The following is a 23,599-nucleotide window of genomic DNA, read 5'->3' as shown; positions in this document are numbered from 1 at the left end:
ATACTTCTATTAATAAAATAGAAGCTTCTCAGAAATAAATTTTTTATAAAAACCTTATTAGCAGACATAGTAATAATAAAGAAAATTCTAATGTTAAATTAGCTGAAATTAAATTATGACATAGACTCAAACCCCCAAACATGAATTAAATTACAAATTATGCCCAGTATTTATTTACACACACACACACACACACACACACACACACACTCACGCTCCTACGAGTCTTGGGACAGACTCTTCTTCCCAGAAATTTAATAGAGATCATTATCTAACCAGTGTTAGGAAAATGTGTTCAGGTGGGAAGCAGAGGGCAGGTGAAAGGTGCAGGAGAGAACAGGTGTCTTTGTTTCCAGATAATTTTGAGAACTTGAAAGAAGCTTGTGAGAAGGGATGTGGGCCCTGTTCTTAGCAGCTCCCAGGAATGTCAGCTATAGGTTGACTAGGTCTCCTCATGTATTATATTCTTGGACACCCTGGGGGATAGGGAAAGAAAGATTGGCTTTTTGTTTGGTTGTCAGATTTGTTTTTTTTTACCCCCAGCTTTCTCAATTCCAAAATAATCTGTTTATTGCATATCCTGGATTTGTCCTGTCAGGAATAACACCATTGATATTAAAGTAAATTTAAACAAACATCATGCTCCTTACCCAGTTTTGGTTTTTTGTTTGTTTTGTTTGTTTGCTGTTCTTGGAAGGATTGGTTTCTGTTCAGACTCTCCAGTTGTTTTGTTTTATTTTAAAATTTTTAAGCAAGGTTGAGATGTTTCCAATTAGAATACGAGATTTAAAATGCAGCATTGGAAATCATATATATACAAATAATGGGGTTAGATCTCTTTCTGTTTTAATGTGAAGAGATTGACAAGAAAAACTAAATAGCATCGACTGCTTAAAGTGGGGAATAGGTGCACAGAGAGATAGGAAATGTGGTCTGGAAACTATAAAGTTCACTGAAAAAATGGTAGTTTTGCTTAATGTTGGCTTACTTATCTTGACTTATAGGCAGATTTAAAAGTCTATTCATGAATGTATTCTTTTCCCTGCAGTTAAGCATATTTTATCCAGAACATTACTATTAACCTGAAATTGGTATAAGCCAATTTTATTTCATATGATATAGAAAGTTTGTTTTCTTCTTAATCCCAACTGACTTCTTTAAAAATAAGGCAGCACCCATTCTTAGAGAATTTAATTGAAATGATCACTTTGGTGATTTGGTATAGCTGGACAAGTTAGTATTATTGCTAGCTTTTTTTCCAGTACAGTGTAGAAGAGTATACATATGAGAGTTACAAAGAAATTATTATTCCATTATGCTCAGTCAGCATTTATCAGATCCCACTTAGAATATGGAATGTATTTTAATTTCACTATTTCAAAAGAAATAATACAATTAGTAGAAAGTTTTGAAAAGAGCTAATATAGATAAATCCCAGAGCACTAGTACCACTTATGATGCAGTCGTTTTAGATCAAATCACAGCCAAGGTGGAGATAGTAGTGACTAAATAAAACAAAATTCTAAGAGAAACTCCAAGCTGAGAGCACCAAATCTTAACCACTAGACCACCAGGGAAGAGAAAGTCCAAGTTGAAAGTACAAACAGATTAAAAGACAAGTTTAAGAATTCTTAAGTATTAAATTTGTAATAATTTTCTGTATATATGAAGTACTTTTATCACACTTAGGTAGATTTCATGGAAGGTAGTAACTCTCCTTGCCTGTATCATGTGATTTGTCTTGGCGCCTCCTGAGAACAGCACAGCGTGCCTCTGGATGGCTGGAGCACTCTGTTTCTATGCTGTAACCTTCCTGACCATCAGAATACACTTGGGAAATAATACAGTTGCCATCATTTATTTGGCATTAATCAGTGGTTGGGCCATTTTAAATTTCTTTAATATATTTCTCTTTTCTTCTTGGAAATTATTGTCAAGTCTACTAAGTGGATTCCACTACCTGTTCTGTATCTTGCTGGGACATACTGTCACAGATGTATGGAAATCTCTGAGCAAGAAAGGCATTTTCCCTACCAAGTGACTTGAGTCATAATGTGTTAGTAAAATTAAGTGCTTAGAAAACATTTGGTCTTTACTTAAATAGGAAAGGAATATCTAGTTACCAGAATGTGCAGCAGAATGTTCTTCTAGATTTTACATTTCTGTACTGATGCTTAGGGAAAGAAAGGTAAGAATGCAATAGGTAATTTTAAGTGTTCTAAAATCAACTTTTTTCTTCCAATAGCAGTTTTTTACATTGTCAGATCACTCTTTACTTCTTAGGCTTTGTTGATTTTCAGGATTTCTGGATGAGATGAACACTAAATATACATGTTATTGTATGCTGTGAAATACTTTCCTAAAATACCATGTAAATGAGAAAGTAAAAATTTGTGACATGGTTATTTATTAGATCCTATCCTACAAACAGGTAGTAAATAACAATGCCATAAATGCTTTGTTTGAGCTCCAAATGATACTCTGATTTTAAGTGTTTTAAAAACTGCCAAGCACCTTGCAAAGTACTATTATTAAGATATATAAAGTATGTATGGGTTTTTGATAAATCCTGTAGTGATAAATTAGCATTCCTCATAGTTCTAAGTAGTAAGTTCTAAGGTACTTATTACTCTTTTTTAAATCAGTATTTAATATTTATTTATTTTTTGGCTGCATTGGGTCTTAGTTGTGGCACATGGAATCTTTCGTTGCGGTTCATGGACTTCTCTCTAGTTGTGGCTCAGGTGCTCAGTAGTTGCGGGACGTGGACTTTGCTGCCCCACAGCATGTGGGATCTTAGTTCCCCAAGCAGGGATCGAACCGGCGTCCCCTGCATTACAAGATAGATTCTCAACCACTGGACCACCAGAGAAGTCCCAAAGCTACTTAGTACTTTAAAAGATGCCTTATTCTTTACTTTGCAATATTATGTATTATTTAACTAGGGAAATATTTTTTGTTATTATGGATGCAGCTACATTATGGATCTCTTTCAAAAGTGAAACTTGTTTAAAAAAAAAAGTGAAACTTGTTTTAAAAGAGGAACTAAGCCTTAACTATGAGAACCATTTGAGGCGAACAGTTTTTTCCTCCATTTCATATTACTGTCACATTGGAAGACAGCTTATTCCTATTAAAGTAATAATGGGCACAGTGTGCTGCCGTTAAGGAGTTATTAGCAAAATTAAACATGAATTATATTTTAATTACAGGGATAGAATGTTTATAGAGATAAAAGCAAAAGTAACCCCTGCCCTTAATACAAATGTCTGCCTCGCTGCAAATTAGGGACGTGAGTTGGAAAAGATTCTCTTTTGCAGAAATAGCTTATATTTTTATTTTTAAAAATCTTAAAGTAAGTTATAACCATGAGTGTAGTGGCATAGATAGATTACTAAAAGCAGAGGTGTTTGTTACTTTCATGTCTAATTTGACTAGAACGTTGGTAACTTCAGAGAAGGCATTCAATTAGGGACTTTGGGGATGAAATTATTTTCAGTCGGGGGGGGATTAATTCAGAAAAAGAGTTTTTAAGAATATTTTTAAAGAAAATAGGCTCACTAGCAAGAATGGACAAATGTTAACATCTGACGTATTTGCCTTAGGATACTTTTATCAATAAAGGAAATAAAACATTTCTAGAATGCAATATTATTGAATGTATGAATGCTAAAGTTCGTGCTATCTAGACATGCACTGTCCAGTTACAGCAGCCACTAGCCACATATGCTGTTGAGCACTTAAAATGTGGTTAGTCTGATTTGAGATATTCTGTAAGTGTGAAATACACAGTGAATTTTAAAGACTAGTAAGATATAGGAATATAAAATATCTCACTAATAATTTTTGTTGATATGCTGAAATGATAACATTTTAGATTTAGGGGATTAAAGGATTAAATTTCTTTAATGTTATTAGATGTTCTCTATTGTGTACTTTGTAAAATATTAAATTTATTTTTAAAAATAAAAGCATGTAGCTATGAAAAATACATCATAGAGGGAAAAAAATCTTTCCCAGCATGCTCACATAAGATTCCTTTTTCATATTTCCTTTTAATATTTGTTTTATGTATTTTTTTTTAATTTTATTTATTTATTTTTTTGGGGGAGTACACCAAGTTCAATCAACTGTTTTTATACACATATCCCCGTATTCCCTCCCTTCCTTGACTCCCCCCCACTCGAGTCCCCCCCACCCTCCCCGCCCCAGTCCTCTAAGGCATCTTCCATCCTCGAGTTGGACTCCCTTTGTTTTTAGTGTAGCTGTGGTTGTAATATACATAAAAGTTACTTGTATTCTACTTTATCCCACGTAGCATTTTAGTGAGCATTAAACCTGTACTACACGTGCACTAGGTGTTAAGATTACAAATTTTATAAGTATTTTTAAGTACTGTTATGAAGTCTTTACATTTTTAGTGGCTTTCCAAAATCCTGGTTAGTAGATACATTCAATTACCTATTTCCCTATTGATCATAGACTTGCAGGTTTTATTCTTGATTTTAATAACACTATGCTGAATGTCTTAGTACATACGTATAGCTTACCCTACCCCATGTTTTAGATTTTTTTATAATATGTTTAACCTGTTCTCATGTTAGATTGGAGAGTTATTAAAATTAAAGGAAAACTTATTTATAAGAAAAATTACCAGTATTTTAAAACAGAGTATTATAATTTTATGCATGAACCTATATATATTTGTGATGAATATATCACTTTGGTTTTTCTTTCTGTTTTTTCCCCTTTACTTCTTAAAACAACAAAACAAAAATCACAAGTTTTTTTTATCAGTTTTAGGGGCTATAATTTCAGAATTTCCTCCAAAACTTTTTATTGTGGAAAATTTCAAACCTAGAAATTAACCCCCACGTACCTATTGTATTTATGGTGAATGTTGTTTCCTCTGTGTTATCTCCCAGGTCCCAGTGGATTATTTTGAAGGAAGGCTCAGATATTATACATTTCATTTGTAAATGTTTCATTATGTATTCTCTAAAATTCTTTTTTTGTAAAAAACATTGTATGTTATTATACCTAAAACATTAATAACAATTCATTAATATCATTAAATATCTAGTCAGTCATCAAATTTCCTGGATTGTCTCATAAATTATTTTTTTTAAAACAGTTTGGATTCAGTTAGATTGCAGTTGGTTGATATATCTACTAAGTTTCCTTTGTGTATAGATTCCCCCCTCTATCTTTTATTTTCCTTATAGCTCATTTGCTGAGGATACTATATTATTTGCTCTGTAGAATTTATACAATTTTGGTTTTGCTGATTGTATCCTGTGTATTCCTCTGTCCCCTATATTTCCTATATATTTCCTATAAGTTGGTAGGTAAATACTAAAACTTCATCAGATTGAGGTTTGAATTTGCTTGATAAGAAATACTTCATAGGGGCTTCCTAGGTGGCGCAGTGGTTAAGAATCCGCCTGCCAATGCAGGGGACACAGGTTCGATCCCTGCTCCAGGAAGATCCCACATGCCTCGGAGCAACTAAGCCCGTGTGCCAAACAAAACAAAACAAAAAAAAAAAAAAAGGTAAGAAATACTTCATAAGTGGTGGTGCTTACTTCTGTCAAGGAGGTAAATAATGTTTGATTGTCAGAAATAGTTTTTGAACTCTGTTATTAGTTTAAATTTTTAAAACAAATATATCCAGTGCTTTGAGGAAAAAGTGATACCTCCTTATTCCATCCCTATAACCCCAAGCACTGATGTCAGAAAAGTTAGAATTGAGGCCTCTTCTGGCATATAACACATAAAGAGAATCAGTTTGCCTAAGATACCCTCATAGTGATGATATAGGAGGGTCCATTAGTTTTATATTGTTTGATGAGCAATTAAAAAGGGTTTTTCCCTACTTTGTCCCTAACTATAAAGATGTTGAAAATGTTCTAAACCTAATTGGAAAATGAGCTATAAACCATCCATCGGGTTCACAGATATGACAGATAGTTGTGTTAGTAAGGGTTCTTCAGAGAAATAGAACCAATACAATATATAGAGAGATCAAGACTAGATTTCTTATAGGAGGTGGCTCTCCTGGTTATGGAGGCCAAGAAGTCCCATGATCTGCTTGCTGTCTGCAACCTGGAGAACCAGGAAAGCCAGTGGTATAATTCAGTCTGAGTGCCAAGGTCTGAGAATAGTGAGGAAGGGAGTCTGAAAGCCTAAGAACTAGGAACACTGATGTGCTAGAGCAGAAGAAGGATGTCTTAGCTCAAAGCGAGAGAGTGGACTCGCCCTTCTTCCACCTTTTTGTTCTGTTCAGGCCCTCAGTGGATTACATCCTGCCCACCTGCATTGGTGAGGCTGATCTTCTTAACTTAGTTTACTGATTCAAATGCTAATCTCTTTCAGTGACATCCTTACAGAACACCCTGAAGTAATGTTTTACCAGCTATCTGGGCATCCTTTAGCCCAGTCAAGTTGACATATAAAGTTAACCATCACAGTAGTTGACATAGAAAACCCAAGAAACTGAGTTCACCATCTATTTATAGAGTTCAGCAATCTTGATATAAAATAATCACAGAAAAATCATTATCCCTTTATCCTGACAATAAATAGAAAATGTAATTTTTAAAAGATACTCATCTGAGAAGCAAGAAGACTATAAAGTATCTACCAATAAAACAACAAAAAATGTAGAAAACTTTTATGAAGGAAAATATAAAACTGCATTGAAGAACATAAAAGACCTGAATAAGTGGAAAGAGATGCTGTGTTCATAGAGGGAAGGCTGAAAATTATAGAGATGTCAGTTCTCCCAAATTAATCTATAAATTTAACATAATTACAATTACATTATATCCAAGAGGATTATGATCAGAATCCAGGAAGGTTTTTCTGGAAACTTGACAAATGGTTCTAAAATTCTTTTCAGTGGGGCTTCCTAGATGACACAGGGGTTAAGAATCTACCTGCCAGTGCAGGGGGCACGGGTTCAATACCTGCTCCAGGAAGATCCCACATGCCGCAGAGCAACTAAGCCCTTGCGCCACAACTATTGAGCCTGCGCTTTAGAGCCCGTGAGCCACAACTGTTGAGCCCATGTGCTGCAACTACTGAAGCCCACATGCCTAGAACCCATGCTCTGCAACAAGAGAAGCCATGGCAATGAGGAGCCTGCGCACCACAGCAAAGAGTAGCCCCCACTCACCTCAACTAAAAGAAAGCCCGTGCGCAGCAAAAAAAAGACCTAACACAGCCAATTAAGTAAATAAATAAATAAATTTATTAAAAAAATTCTTTTGAGTGAGTGAAGATAAATGAGTAGCTAAGATAGTTTTGAAGATGAACAAGACAGAGGAATTCTTTCTACCAGCTGTCAAGGCTTAGTGTAATTAAAGCAGTGCAGTATGAGGGCAGGGTCAGATCAATGGAAGGATTAGAAAATCCAGATTTACTTGAGAACTTGTGTATGATTGATGATTTTCTAATTATATTTCTTATAGTTGGTAGTTATAAAGGTGATATTTGTAGCCCATTACATACAGATAAAGTAGTGTTACTTCTTAGATACTACTGTTAGGTTCTGAAAAACACAATAAGTGAGACATCATATACCATATTTCATTCATTAAGATACATATTTTTTCACATATTAACATCTCTGAAACTGGGAGGCATCTTAAAAACCAGTATAATAAAGCCTTAATTATAATTTAATTGTATATTTAGCATGCAGCACTTAGGCAAAAGTCCAAAAAGTAGCTGCTGCCTCTCCTCTTTCCCCCTCACCCCCCAAAAAAGGCAGCACAGTGACTGCTGAATGGTTGGTATTTGACTGTTGACAGTGAATGCCTCTGGGGAGGGAATCTTACTTCTCTTTGTACTATTTTAGGTCTTTTTTATAAACAATGTGAATGTATTGATTCTTCAATTTAAAAAATTAATTGAAAAAAAATTGCCCACAGAATTTAGAATTTTGGTTTAATAATCATTTGAGTAACTGCAACAAAAGCATTTTCATTGGGTACTTATAAGAATTTAATAAGTTCACATTTAAAATGCATGCTATTTAATAGACACTAAATAGGTTTTACCCCTTTAAATCAAGGTATTGAAATGCTCAAATTATATAGATAGTCTAGATTTTCATTTTCTAGTGTTTTAACCATAATTTAAAAGTGACTTTTAGAGAAAAAAAAGTGACTTTAAGAGGCTTAAATTTCTATAATAATTTTTAGTATAAAATCTAGAATAAGGTAGAATATAATTAACATTGTAAAAATCAATTATTCAACCACGTCACATTTTCCCAGTAACTGTAACACTAAAGTGGTGCACACCTAAGTGGTACACACCTAAGTGGTATACACCAGGTACTAATGATTCAGGTTTAGAGGTTTACCACCCTCAGCCCCAGCCCCCAAATTACTCATCTTGGGGTGAGGTCATAGGATTGCCTCTCCAACTAAAAGTGGCTTTTTTCCCTCGCAGAAGGAAACATTGTCCTGTCTTCAGTTTTTCTTATGGGGCTTTTCTCTATCGCTACTTATAACTGTCGCTCATTTCACCTCTTCTTCTGCTATCTAATGATTCTCTTCTTCCTGACTGCTTTTCCTGTCATCTCTTTTTCTGTTGCTTTGCCTCTGTGCCCTAGCTTTTCCCTGGAAAAGGCTGGATGTTTTAGTCCTAAGTCACTATTCAAAGCTTCCGGTTGGAAAATGGAAATTTACATATTAAATTTAATCTTCAAGTTTCTAGTTCTGCTTGGCTGTTTTTATTGAAGTTCACCACCCTCAAGTTCTTTTTTTCTGCCCCAGCAGATTTTATCCCTTTTCTTTAAGAAAACAAAACGTTTTAATTTGGCACCATTCAGGATGCTGACAACATTAAATAAGTGGTCTTAATTGAGGTTTGACTGTATTATGTATTGAATTCTGTGTTTCTATAATGAAGCTGAGGCTGTGAAAGAGATGAATCATCATTTCAAATAAGATAAAATCTCCATCCTCTAGTTAGAAGATATGCTTAAATTTCTTCTCAAGTGTTTATAAGAAGTTATATATATACATGAAAGAAACTTTTTACTGTTAACATAGAACCAAGACATAACCTAAAATCTAATTTGCTAGGTTATTTTCAGTATATGAATCTGGACAGCATAAGCTTTAGGAATGAAGTACTCTATTCCCACTTTCTTGGCCCTCCAGGGGCTCACCATGTCTTTTTCATTTTCAGGTTTCTCTAGAGTCAAGTGCGACTGCCATCAGTATTCAAAAAAATGCTTTTGTTTTCTAATTAAGTTTTGTTGGAAATATTATGTCCTCCAAATTTTAAAACATTCTTAGAGTTTAATTTTTAATTGAATAATGATTAAGCGTAACTCTCTGATCCTTATTTATATTTTAGTTACTTAAAGTCATTGAATTGAATCTGAGAAGTAGAAAGCCTAGCTAGGTCTTTTTGTCTAACCTTCCATTTAATACGGGAATACACACACACACACACACACACACACACACAGATTAAATATAGACCTTCTCTGTGTTCCTGTTTTCAGTCCTCTTTCTTTTTCCTGTGCAGGTTGAGTTCATAATAGGAGAGTATGTAGAAATGGATCCTCTGTAGGTGTACCTCTAGCTCTGTCTTTCTCCCAAGTTCCAGATCCTCACTTAACTTCCTTTCCTCCCCCTGGATACCCTGTCGCTTCTTCCAACCTACTGTGTCTAGAACTGAACTCATCTTCCTTCACACAAACTTGTTGCTCCTGGATTTCCAGTTGGGGTTTATGTTAACAGCATTCTGCCGTCACCAAAAATGAAAATTTTGGAGTTCTCTGACTCTTCCACTTTAAAATTGTATCCTCGCTCTCAAATTCAGCTGCCAGTTCCTATGAAAGGTACCTCTGCAGCGTTTGTGTCTATTCCCTCTTCTAATCTAAATGCCATAGCCTAGCTCAGATTTCACCACTTCTGACCTGGAGTGTATTTGCCTATTCCCTTTATTGATATTGATACTTCACCCTATCTTATTTCCCTGCTATTCTCCTCTTCCTAAAGCAGGGGACCTTTTTTCCCCTTTGTTTCTTTTCTTGTTTCTTTATTCCTTTGTTTCTGTGGTTTTTTTCTATCCTTTTTTTGTTTGCTTGTTTTAGACATTAGTGAGACTGCAAAATCTGAATGAAATCTGTAGATTGTAGATTATAGTATCAGTGTTAATTTCCTGATTTTGATCATTGCAGCATGGTTATATAAGAGACTGTTTTGTATTTAGAAAATGCTCATGGAAGTACTTAGGGGGCACACCATCTGTAATTTACTCTCAAAAATTGAAGAAAGATCCTATATATATACATATATCAGAAAATATGTATATGGAGAAAAGGAATGATAAAGTAAATATGGGAATAATGATATTTGGGGAATCTGGGTGAAGCATATAAATGAATTCTTTGCACTATTTTTGTAACTTTTCTTTGAGTCTGAAATTATTTCAAAATAAAAAAAAATTTTAAAGGGAGATATGGAGAAATCTCTGAAATATCATTAGGGAAATATGGAGAAATCTCTGTACCGTCCCCTCAATTTTGTTGTGAACCTTAAACTACTCCAAAAAAAAGTCTTAAGAAAAATTCTTAAGAGTCATTAGACTCATGGAAGACATAATAGTGATTCTTTTAGGCAAACATACCAGTCAGGTTTTGCTTACTGGATGGTTCAGTTCATTCAGCATTTGTGTCTCAAAGGATATAATACAAATGAAGATATAATAAATAAATGAGGTATAAACAACCCATCTCATTGTTTATGCCCTCAAGTGGCATATTGGTTTGCTATAGCTTTGACTGTTACAAGGAGCAGGGCTCAAGGGGAAGGGGAACTGGTCTCAGTTGTCCCCGACCATGAAGGGAAGCCCAGGTCTAGGTGCTATTTGCTGTCTCCCTTTCCACACAAACCTTAAAGTCACTCAAAATTCTCTCCTATAGACCTTAGGTTTGCTACCTTAGAGCCTTGGTTTATTCCTCTGTTAAAGTGGATAAAAGTTTATATCTGAGTTGCTGAATTCTTTTTTCAGATAGCTGAGTGGGTTTTTTTTTTTTTAAACCTTTCTAGTGGATCCAGGAGGAAGCTATAAATATTACGTTTCAGTATATTGAGGATGAGGCCTGAGCAGCTTTCCTAAGGACAGTGGCTCAAAGCAAAACTTCTGGGAATTGAATGCTGGGAGATATCCTGATATGTTAAATTTGACAGGATCTGTTCTTGTCCATAAATCTATTTTTGGTGGCAAGTCGTTTCCGCATTTCTGAGTTATTCTTGTCATACTAGCCCTGGTGGTGTCAGTTAACTGTGCCTGTGGTATTGTGGCTGTCTGCAGATGGCACCTCATCAAGTTTTACGCTGGCAGATTACTTTGAATTTAATCCAATTCAGCAAACTTGAGTTCCCACAAAGGAGCAGGCACTGATTTACACATTGGGTATGCAAAGATGAGTACAGCACAGTCTGATAGAGGAAACAGACACACAAGAAAATAAATAGAACACAAACTAAGCATAGTTACAAAGGACAGAGTTGGCACTGAGGAGGAATTATTAACTGTAGAAGAGGAGGAGGAGGAGGAGGAAGCCACAGGAGCAGAGGACAAAGGGAGAAGAAAACCAAATCATTATCCTCCATAGTAGGAAGTCAGTACATTTTAAATTAATAATCTAGCATGTTTATAAGCAATGTGGAGGTGAACAGCAAAAGAAAGTTGAAAGGGGTTGTATCTGGGAAACAAGTATCAGAGGAGGGGAAAAGTAGGTCTATTATTTTTCATTGGGAACCTTGTAGTACTCTGACTCTTGAAAATGACATGTATATTGTTACTCTGTCAAAATTTTATATTAAGTTTTTTAGTCCTGCTTATTCTTTTAGGCAAACTCGGGTGATGCCTTTTCCATGTATCCTATATCATAAGTAGACATGCACAGCCCCTCATTTAAACTTACACAGAAACTCTTTAAACTCCTTATATAACATTTACCACATTCTGGTTTTAGATTATTTGCTTTTCTTATCCCTCTGCTAGATTATTAGGTTTTAGAAAGCACCAACAGTTTATCTTCTTTTTTAGCTCCTAACATGCAGTTGGCATAATTGAATTGAGGATTTAGCCATGTTGTTTGTTAGCTCACATTTTGGAGTCTTTGTGGCATGAAAATTCAGATGTTCTGATGAGAATGTATAGAGGTGTCAGCTGCTAAGCATTATTTTATATATATATTTTTTGAAAGTATAGTTTATCCAGTGCTCTTAAATTGGATCCTCTGGATTTTGGTGGAATACTCTATATGTAGGAGCACATTTTGGATAACTGTTAATAAGAATTTTTGTTTCTTGAAAATTAGGAGCTCGTTTCGCATTTGGATAACTATTGGTATTGGAAAGATTTATTTCTGTTATTTATTTATTTACATAAATAAAGAACTCCTTTTATTTGATTCCGAGAGGACTGCTTCCAGTGCATTTGACACTCTGCCATATTAGAAGATTAGTCATTTTAATATTTTAATCCCATGGTGACCAAACAATCAGAGTAATAGAGGTAAAGTGCTCTTGAGGGAGCATGTGGTCTGCCCTCCTGGCTGCCTCCTAAGACAGGAGAATGTCCAAGCTATTCTAGGCAGATGGTAGGATAGGTTTTCTGTTAAAACACAGCCCCACTCCCACACTCACCCCATTTAAAGTAATAGATACTTCACCAACGTCATCACATTCTTTAAAGAGTACAATTGGTAAACCCAAACTTCCTCTATTTAATTCAGCCTTATTTTTAATGTCACTTTTCTCCTTATAAAGATGTTTTAAATACTATTTCAAGATATTCTTTATCTCTATGGCTCTTGCCAGCTTATCCTTAGGTTGATTAGACCTGCTTTTATATTTACAGAAATAGTATACTTTTAGAGGTTAAGAAGTGATGCAAATAATTCCCCAAACCATTCGACTATACTTAGTGTGGTAGAGGTGAATAGTTTAAAGAGCACTACTTATATTACAAAACTGTGCTAAGACAGTATTAAATTATCTAAAAGTAAAAATTCAGTAATTTGTAATACCATTCATTTAGAAAATAAAATTTGATTTTTAAATTTAAATTTTTAACTTTTAATTTTGAAACATTCCCTGAATCAACTATACTTCAATTAAAAAAAAAAAAGAATACTTCCATGGAAGAAACAAAGAACCAAAACATTCCTCTAGTATCAGGATTAATAGCTGACTTTCCTAAAATCCAAAAATTAAGGACATTTAATTTGGAAGAAACAAAAAGAAACAAATGATTAAATTTCCTGAATAGTTAAATTTCCTGCATAGCTCTGGGCATCTCCCTTGTGCCTGGAGCTGCGCTGGCTTTATTCTGCTGGCGTCTGCCCCATACATACACGGTTCAGGGGTCACCCAGAGATTTGAGTGGGGATTATACTCAAAGTCGTGGCTCCCACTCAGTCCTTACCTCTTTCTGGGATTCCTCACTTTCCAGCTTCTACGGTCTCCCTAATCTCTGTCTTCTGATTCTTCAACCAGTAAGACGACATGTTCTTATATAAGTTTTAATTTCCCGCACGGCACTAACTGGGAACTATTCTCAAGTAACAAGCTGTAAAAAATGAAAAACCCGCCCTGTGCCATTCCCGACTCTCCTCCAATATCTGCCTGCCTTTAGTCACTCTCCAGTGCCTTCCACTAATTACTTTTTGCATTTTGTCCAGAATTTATAACTGTTACCTGTGAACTACTCTACAATTACAAGAAGCAGAAGTCCTCTCATTTTATTTTAATGGATATTGAATGTCACAGGGGGAGGTGACTTTTAAGAGATGAAAGAATAGATTTTGCTCTTAAGTATGCTCCCGTTAACTTCTCTGGCCTTTTACTTTTGAAGTAGTACTGCATTGTGCCAAAATGGCTATAAACATAGGCACTGAAATCACATGACAGTACTTACATGTTTATCTATATGATTCAGAATATTTTTTATTGAGGTTAATATTAAAATGAAAACATAAGATATCTGTGTTCTTAAGGAGAGCTCATAGATGGATTCCCAAGAATGTGTCCCCAGATTGGCATATCGCAATTATGAAACACCGCTAGCCATCTTCTATACCTAAATCAGAGTCTTCTGATTTTCTTATTCTCCAGTTTAAAAATGTGTCTGTGAGAGGCATTCTCATAAATTGCTACTGGGGCTGTAAATTGGTATAATCTTTATGAAGACAATGTAGCAACATCTTTCAAAATTGCTAATGCATTTAACCTTTGACTTAGCAATTTCACTTCTGGAATTTTATCCTATAGATATACACATATGAATGGACATTTGCAAAATGTTATTCATTGTAACATTGTTTGTAATAACAAAAGATGAGACACTGTCCATCAGAAGGGAATAAGAGGAATTCGATGTTTACCAGGTATTGAGATTGCAATGAAATTAGAAAATATTTTTTAACAGAATGATAATGAAAATATGATATTTAAGAATGTACAGGATACACCTTAATCTGTGTTTAGAGGAAAATTTATAGCTTCTATTAGAAAAGAAAAAAATTAAAAATCAGTGATCTAAATATCTATCTCAAGAAGTTAGAAAAAGAAAAGCAAATGCAATCCAAAGATAGTAGAAGACAGGATAATAGAGGAAAACTTATTGAAATAGAAAACTTACAATAGAAAGAATAACAACACCAAAAATATTTGGTTTTTTTGAAAACACTATAGATTTGATCAACTCCTGGCAAGACTGATCAAGAAAAAAAAAGTCCATGTTACTGCTATCAGGAATGAAAAGGGGGACATTACCTCAGATCCTATAGTCATTAAAAAGAAAAAAGAAAGGACATTAAGTGCAATTATTCCAGAGCATAAAAAAGAGGGGATACTTCCTAGCTTGTTTTATGAGACCAGAATAACTTGGATACCAAAACCTGAACCAGGGATATTATAAGAAAGGAAAATTTATGGGCAAATCTCTTACATGATTATAGATATAAGAGTAACCCAGGACTTTCCAGGTGGCGCAGTGGTTGAGAATCCGCCTGCCAATGCAGGGCACACGGTTTCGATCCCTGGTCTGGGAAGATCCCACATGCTGCAGAGCAGCTAAGCCCGTGTGCCACAACTACTGAGCCTGTGTGCCACAGCTACTGAAGTCCTCATGCCTAGAGGCTGTGCTCCACAACAAGAGAAGCCATCACAATGAGAAGCCCACGCACCGCAATGAAGAGTAGCCTGCTGCTCGCCACAACTAGAGAAAGCCCGTGGGCAGTAATGAAGACCCAACACAGCCAATAAATAAATAAATAAATTTATTAAAAAAAAAAAAGGAATAACCCAGCAAAATATTTAAAATGCATCATATTATGTACTGAGACCATATATTCCAGGAATGAAAGTTTGGTTTAATATTCAAAGTCAGTCTCCTTCATTAATCACATTAACAGAATAAAGAGAGAAATTATATAAGCATTTGAGTAGGTAGAAAAAAATTGATAAAATGCAGCTCTTATTCATGATAAAAAGAAAACCTTTAGCGAATTGGGAATAGAAGAGAATCTCTTTAATCTGATTAATGGTATCTACCAAAGAAATCTACAGCAAATATACTTAGTGGTAAACTACTGAGTGTTTCCCCTGAAAGATCCAAAATGAAAGACAGGGTGCTCGTTACCCCCACTTCTATTCAACATTGTACTAGGGGTCTTAGGCAATGTGATGAGAAAAAGAAATCGAAAGTGTAAATATAGAAAAAGTAAAAACAAAATTGTCATCGTTTGCATTAATTCATCTTCCTACCTGCAAATTAAGGTTATAAAATTGGTCTCTATCAGAGACATTCAGTCCTTACATATACAGGAGTGTTTCATGCAACCAGGTAGCTGAAAAGACTTCTCTTAGGGGAGGGCAAGAGGGAAAACAACTTCACAAAACTGACTTCTGTTTTTAATCATCTCCCTTTTAAAAACTCACTTTAAGTGGAGATAGTGGCTTGAGACAGGGAGTTCGGCCTTTTGCAGCTGAGGAGCAAAGATATAGCAGGGTAAGAAGATGTGAGCTTATTAGCATTATATGGTGAACACTGAGAACATTTTTCCGTAGAAATATGTTTGCCTAATGGCTAAACTCTGCAGGATTTCATGTACACTGCAGGTGAAGTAGTCTTTCCAAGCACGCTTAGGATCTTGTGTATCCTTGGTAACTTTCCCCCATAGGAGCTCGTATTCTTAGTTTAAATAGAGCAGAAAGAGACCATAATAAAATTCTTGGACCATTATTTCTAATTTGAGGATTTCTTGTAATTCAAAGGATAGAAGTTATCCTTTGAAGAGATGGAAAAATAAACCTGTTTAAATAGCCCAGGGACTCTTCCTCATCTGAAATTTTATCTCTTTGTCGCTACTCCTCTGATTGTATCAGTATTGATTGATATTGAAGAACTCTGTCAGGAATTCATCTTTTTAATACTCAATAAGAACTGTTTATCCTTTGACTTTTCTATGGCTGGCTTGAAGTTGGCTTCATTATTGCCTCTGTAGTACAGAAAGACACACACACACCTGCACACTAACGTGTGTAAAGCTGTTTGAGGATTCTGTTACCTTAGTCATTGCTCTGTTTTCTAACATCCCACGTTTTGTTGCTGTCGTCCTTCCTGCCGTATGCCCCATCCTTGTGCGTTTACACCTTAGAAAAACCTTTTCTTTAGTGTTATTTTCCTGGGGTTTTGGAAGAGCATGAACGTAGACATGAGTTGAATCTGCTACCTCTTTTGAAAAGCCAAAAGCCTGAAAAACTGGCAGCATCAGTACTTCTGGAAATGAGGTGGGAAATTGCTAAACTTGGGAAGACTAGTTGAAATCTGTTTAAGGAGAACTCAGATCCCCAGAACCCCTACCCTACATTCCATTCCTGGGTGATTATTCTTTCCCTACCTTGGAAATACTGGAGGTTTGCGCTGCAGAGGGAAACAGAGGCTCTCTGGACTCAGGAACACCAGGCGCAGTTGAGGCAGGAGTCCCGTAATGAACATAACATGCTTAGGTGATGTCAGTGTGCTGAGTGTTGAGACTCCCAGCTCTGGCATCTCACTCTGCCGCCAGAAAGCTAGCAACAAGACCTTTCCTCTCTAGGCAGAAAATCCGAGGATCTTTCTGTGAGGAAACGGTGAGTTCAAGAGGAAAGACCAACTTAAGTGGCCCAGCCAGATAATCCTCAGGGAAGATCACGGTGAACAAACTCCACTCGCAGGCAGAGAACTTTCAATTAGCTGTTTAGTCCCACATCTGTAAATGTGTGAGTGAGCAACAACGAATCCCCGGATAACTGGGAGTCTAATTGACTTGTACTGTGAAAGATGGAGACTGAAGCAAACATAAGACGGTCACTTGGAGGAACAGAGACTGTACAGGGAAGGTACAGCTTCCAAAATTCCTAATAGTACATGGGAGTTCATTAACCCTTTTCTCTACTTTTGTGAATGTTTTAAAATTCCCATTACGAAAAAGATTCTTGTAGAGGTAAGATATTGCCCCAATAATAGCATTCTATAGAAAAAGGAACACTCAGCTCTTAGAAACTAAAAGTATGATTTTTAAAAAAAGTAAAACTCAGTAAAAAGTTTGAAATTAAATAAGAAATCTCTCCAAAAGGAGGACAAAAAGACAGAGATGGAAGAAAATGAATTCCAATCCTGAATCCTATATCTAGTCAGATTATCAACCAGGTATGAGGATACCAAAGAGACATTGGCAGGAATGCAAGATTTCAAGCACCTTTTCTTAGGAAACTGCTGGAGAACGTACTCCATCAAAATGTGGAACAAATACAGAAAGAGAAAGACATGAGCTGTAGGAAACATTAAATCCACTTTAGCAGTACAGGGAATCACCAGGATGATAGTGAATGGCCTTTGCAGGATGAAAACCACAGACAGCAAATCCAAAATCTGGCTGAATTTCCTCAGGAAAGTGAAATTGAAAGGATTTCTGATGCATGTGCATACCCTGGGAGGAGATCTAGACCACAGGTCAATCTGGCCCACTGCCTGGTGTTTGTTTTTTTTTATTTTTTAAGAATTTTTATTGAGATACAGTTAACATACAATAAACTGCATGTATTTAGAGTGTACAATTTGGTATCCCAATCTCCCAATTCATTCCCCCGCAACCCTCCCCACTTTCCCCACTTGGTGTCCATATGTTTGTTCTCTACATCTGTGTCTCTATTTCTGCCTTGCAAACTGGTTGATTTGTACCATTTTTCTATAGTCCACATATATGTGTTAATATACAATATTTGTTTTTCTCTTTCTGACTCACTTCACTCTGTATGACAGTCTCTAGGTCCATCCATGTCTCTACAAATGTCCCAGTTTCATTGCTTTTTACAGCTGAGTAATATTCCATTGTATATATGTACCACATCTTTTTTATCCATTCATCTTTTGATGGACATTTAGGTTGCTTCCATGTCCTGGCTATTGTAAATAGTGCTGCAATGAACATGGGAGTGCATGTGTCTTTTTGAATTATGGTGTTCTCTGGGTGTATGCCCAGCAGTGGGATTGCTCGGTCATATGGTAGTTCTATTTTTAGTTTTGCAAGGAACCTCCATACTATTCTCCATAGTGACTGTATCAATTTACATTCCCACCAGCAGTGCAAGAACGTTCCCTTTTCTCTACACCCTCTCCAGCACTTACTGTTTGTAGATTTTCTGATGATGCCCATTCTAACCGGTGTGAGGTGATACCTCATTGTAGTTTTGATTTACATTTCTCTAATAATTAGTGATGTTGAGCATCTTTTCATGTGCCTGGGGAAATGCCTATTTAGGTCTTATGCTCATTTTTTGATTGGGTTGTTTGTTTTTTTTGATATTGAGCTGGATGAACTGTTTATATATTTTGGAGATTAATCCTTTGTCTGTTGATTCGTTTGCAAATGTTTTCTCCCATTCTGAGGGCCAGATTTTAAAATAAAATTTTATTTGAACACAACTATGCTAATTTATTTATACCTTGTCTGTGGGTGCCTTCACATTGCAAAGCAGAGTAAAGTAGTTGCGACAGAAATCTTTTTTTTTTTTTTTTTTTTTTTTTTTGCGACAGAAATCTTAATAGCCTGCAACGTCTAAATATTTTCTATTTGGCCCTGTAAAGGAAAGTTTGCAGACCTGCTCTAGAGAATTGATTTTATGCAATTGGTCCAGAGTTTGTGGTTGAATCAGTTATGTATACATGGAAAACAGTGCAGTTGCTCAATCCAAGGAGAACAAAAATTGGGGAGGAAAGGAAAAGTAGCCATGGTTTACTACACCGCTTACCTTTGAATATATTTACATGATTATAATAGTGTAAATGTCAAATATTGTGGTAATTAAAATGACCGTGCAAGTGCATTGGGAAGAGAGGGAGGATGTGCACGAATGGTGGAAACAGAGGAGGAAGGAGCTTTGTCCTCATCTTCGATAGTCAGTAGATAAGCCCTAAAACTGAAGAAGAAATATGGCGATAAATACCAAGAGGTAAAAATCGATTCCTCGGGAGAGGGAGAGACAAAGGGCAGAGGGAGGGGATTACATTTTACATACAAACAAACTTTTTGCAGACTTTTAAAACTGTACCTTTATACCTTTGATGAAGAGGGAAAACAAACAAACAAAAAAAACCACCACCTCCCCCTCAAAATTGGAAAACAAAAAAGAAAAGAGAGGCTTTTTCAAAGCAACTTCTAGTACTTACTCATGCTGCCCCTGTTCTGTTCTCACTTGCAATGGATATATATCACTGATCATCCCAGTGCATTTCCTGTCAAGTGAGGACATGGATACAGATTCTTCAGAATCACGTTCCCACAACTACACCCAGTCAGTAGGAGTCGGCTCTGCTCCTGAAACCAATATCTCTGATATAATTAGCAAAAAGGAACCAATTTAGGCAGATTCTGTCTGATTCATAGACATTCCTCCCAAAGGAACTTTGCTAAGATGCATTGTTAGGCCTTGGGTTTGAGTATTCTAAATGTGTTCTAGAGAAGCTGCATTTTAAAACTTCACCTGTTCCAAAAACTGTGCCGACTTAAACCTACAAACATGGGAGACAGGTTATTTCTCAATAATTACTCATAGATAGAGGGTAATCTAAAGCTAAGTTGTGGTTCTGAATGATTTTGACTTCTGAATTAAAGTAGTGTTTGCTTTTTTTCTGACTCTTGATAGGATCTTTCCAATTAAAGATGTACCCCTGGAGACTGATGACCTTGCTGACTGGCTCTATCAGCGTTTTATTGAAAAAGAGGACCTCTTATCGCATTTTTATGAGACAGGTACACAGAGTCCTATTTCCTGATGTTACTGATAGCTTTAAAGATGTATTTTAGGGGAGATAACCATTTTTCGATTCTTCAGATACCCTAAAGGAATCAAAGTATTTCTGTATTTAAGAATTTCAGCTTAGAATTTTTATAAAGACAAATTTATGTGAAATGTATTCAGGCTCTTCCTTCATCAGCCAGTGCGGAAAGATCAAATGCTGAGTAAAACATTGTAGACATGGATCTAGTTCAAGAGAGTACACAGTCTGTGGGAAACAGCTGACATACACTTACAATCACGTGGTCTGTTTTATGAAATAGCAAATATCATTCACTTGTTGGCATTGTACTTGATTGACTGGTACCATCCTCGTGCAGTCATTTCAGATCATCTTTAACTGCATTTTCAGGGACTTTTCTGGCGGTCCAGTGGTTAAGAATCTGCGCTTCCACTGCTGGGGGCACAGGTTTTGATCCCTGGTCTGGAAACTAAGATCCCACATGCCGTGAGGCCAAAAATAATAAATAACTACATTTTCACATGCTTATTCTTTTCTTTACTTGGAGGGATAAAGTTTACATTTTAAGTGTTCATGGATATAGCCTTATTGCATTTTTCTCCTTGGGAGAAAAAAGTCCATTTACCCTAAGATCCCTTTTCTATACTCAATATTCTCTATGTGTTCTATGACAACTACAATTCAGTGAAAAAGCCATAGGAGGAGGGAAGACAGGGAGGAAAAACGGAAGTTAGGAAAGAAGGAAATAACATGGTAGAACTCCGGGCATACCGAAGTGCTTTCACAGATAGCTGTGCTGTAGGCCTATTTTCTAGAGCCTGCAGTAGGAATAAAAAGATGAAGAGAAAGTTGTCCCAGGTCTGAGGATAGCCATGGGGTTTTAGATTAATAGAGGCTCAATTTTCTTCCCATCTAGACTTTTTTGGTACAGAATTAAAGTGGATATTAAATCAGACTATCAAAGGTCTAATACTAATAAGCAAAGTGATACTGTTAATTACCTTTAAGGCTTTTTTGTCTTTGTGTTTTGGATTATTTCACTTTGTCCTCAGTCGGATTCCTTCCTCATCTTAATGTCCGGCCCTGGGGCTTTGGAGTAGTGCGTATCAATGTGACAGGGGTAGGACACTGTGTATGCCATTAGAATTCCTAGTAAGACCAGTTGAACAAGATGCCTCTCTCCGCTGTGTGCATTCCTTGGTTTTACCCTAGAATTTTCTTTCAAGATAAGACAGGATGGGGGACTTCCCTTGTGGCGCAGTGGTTAAGACTCCAGACTCCCAATGCAGGGGGCCTGGGTTCGATCCCTGGTCAGGGAAGTAGATCGTACATGCATGCCACAACTAAGAGTTCGCATGCCACAACTAAGGAGGCTGCCTGCCACAACTAAGACCCAGCACAACCAAATAAACTAAAAAAAAAAAAAAAAAAAAAAAAAGGATGGATATATAAGAAGGCATCAAGTGATTCAACGTCCAGCAAGATCTCTCTTCTTTTTCAGTCTCAATCTCTTTATGATATTTGGCCTAAATATATTTGTATAACAGACCTTGAAACTTAAAAATGTTCTCTGTAAATTGTTTGTGAGAAGCAAATCCTCTCGTGAATCAGCTTACCCTAGGGGATTATCAGCAAGGACAGAGACTATTTCAAATGCTGAAGAGTGTTTTCAAGATGACCTCAGGTAATATTGCTCCAAAGTGGTCTAGCTTTCCTTTCCAGAAAAGAATTTAAAGACATCTGTTTACTTTGTGTTTCTCTTTCTTATTATTAAGACATATTGCATAAACTATATTGCCTTTTGAAAATAATATCAGTAATTTACAACCCCTTTTGTGGCAAAAACACTTAATTTGTAAATTGAAGAAGTAGTATAAGTGACGCTGTTTTGGAAATTTGGGTGGGGGGTGCCTCACCACACAGCCTACAGGACCTTAGTTCCCCAACCAGGGATGGAACCCAGGCCCTCGGCAGCGAGGGTGTGGAGTCCTAACCACTGGAGTGTCAGGGAATTCCCTGGAAATTATTTAATTGCGTCACACATGCTGTGTTCTGGTCATTGTGGAAATCTATAGGGATATAGTGGAAAAGAAGGCAGCCATAGTGCCTGCTGTCATGCAGTTTATATTCCAGCAGGAGACGGAGAGTAAACCAGTCATTAGAAAAAAGGAAAGATAGATTGGAATCAATACAGATGTGGAAAGTGCCAAGGAGGAAATAAACATGGAGATAAGAGTGACTGGCAGGGAAGGGGAGAAGAGACGGGTGGGTATTTTTCTGATACTGGAAGAATGTGATGAGCCTGCCGTTCACAAAAGTGGAGGAGGAGCATTCCAGGCAGAGAATGAAGGCAAAGGCTCAGAAGCAGGAAAAGGCTTAGAGGTTTGAAAATTGTATTTCAAACGACCTCTCTCTTTAAGAGCAACAAGAAGTCACAGAAGATGCTTAAAAAAAACTCTAATGTTCAACTTTTCTTCTAGAACATCTACCACCGCAGTAAAATAAATTAATATTTCTATCTTGTCTTTTAGGGGCTTTTCCACCTCCCAATGGCCATAAGGAAGCTGTTTCCAGGGAGATGACCCTCAGCAATATGTGGCTATTTCTCATCCAGTCTTTTGCATTTTTGTCAGGCTACATGTGGTACAACATCTTTCAGTATTTTTACCATTGCCTGTTTTAGGAATTGACTTGGACTTGTCAAGGTCACCATAGGAGCTTGGACTTTCATAAGCGTGCATTATTTTACATGTGCAAATCAGAATATAAAAAAAACAGAGAAGGAGATTCAATGGATGGATTAATATTTATCCCCCTTTGGGATATTTTAAAACTCTACTAAAATGAGGATCAGAAATATAATGACCTGCTAATATGTTTTAAGGACTTTTCATGTTTTAAAAAGATACACTCTACCACACATTTAAGCAAACATGACTTTTGGAGAAGAGGAAATCATAAAATCATCCTAGAAGACTCTTTGAGAGAAATTCCGTTGCCTCCAGATACACCTGATAATCTAGTTCAAGCTCAGAAAGTTGTACGTGTCCGTTCCTCTTAGCTAGTAGTGTCTATCAGGCAGTGCTGTAGAGCGCCCTCATCTCCACCAACTCTTGCTGTGTAACCTCGAGGGGAGCTGGTTGACACCTTCTGAAGAGCTATTTCCCCGTGGTTTGCAGCAACACTCCGGTCCTCCACAGCCACGTGAGGTTCGATGTCAAGCACGCTGTGTCCGCTGGACATATTCCGGTAC

General features: G+C 36.5%; 1 protein-coding gene across 3 annotated transcripts in view; it reads left to right on the top strand.

The window, feature by feature from the left end:
- The window catches only part of LPGAT1 (lysophosphatidylglycerol acyltransferase 1), a 78,990-nt gene extending 55,880 nt beyond the window's left edge, over window positions 1-23,110 (top strand). For all 3 annotated transcript variants that reach the window (XM_057727745.1, XM_057727744.1, XM_057727742.1), the window contains 2 exons: window positions 20,232-20,338; window positions 22,878-23,110. In XM_057727745.1, the coding sequence (XP_057583728.1) occupies window positions 20,232-20,338; window positions 22,878-23,029 (259 nt within the window). In that variant the 3' untranslated portion in view covers window positions 23,030-23,110. The remainder of the gene's footprint in view (window positions 1-20,231; window positions 20,339-22,877) is intronic.
- Window positions 23,111-23,599: the final 489 nt, after the last annotated feature.

Source organism: Hippopotamus amphibius, chromosome 3 (assembly GCF_030028045.1).
Source record: "Hippopotamus amphibius kiboko isolate mHipAmp2 chromosome 3, mHipAmp2.hap2, whole genome shotgun sequence".
NCBI lineage: Eukaryota > Metazoa > Chordata > Mammalia > Artiodactyla > Hippopotamidae > Hippopotamus > Hippopotamus amphibius.
The sequence above is the reverse complement of the archived record's forward strand: the minus strand, read 5'-3'. Positions and strand labels throughout refer to the sequence as shown.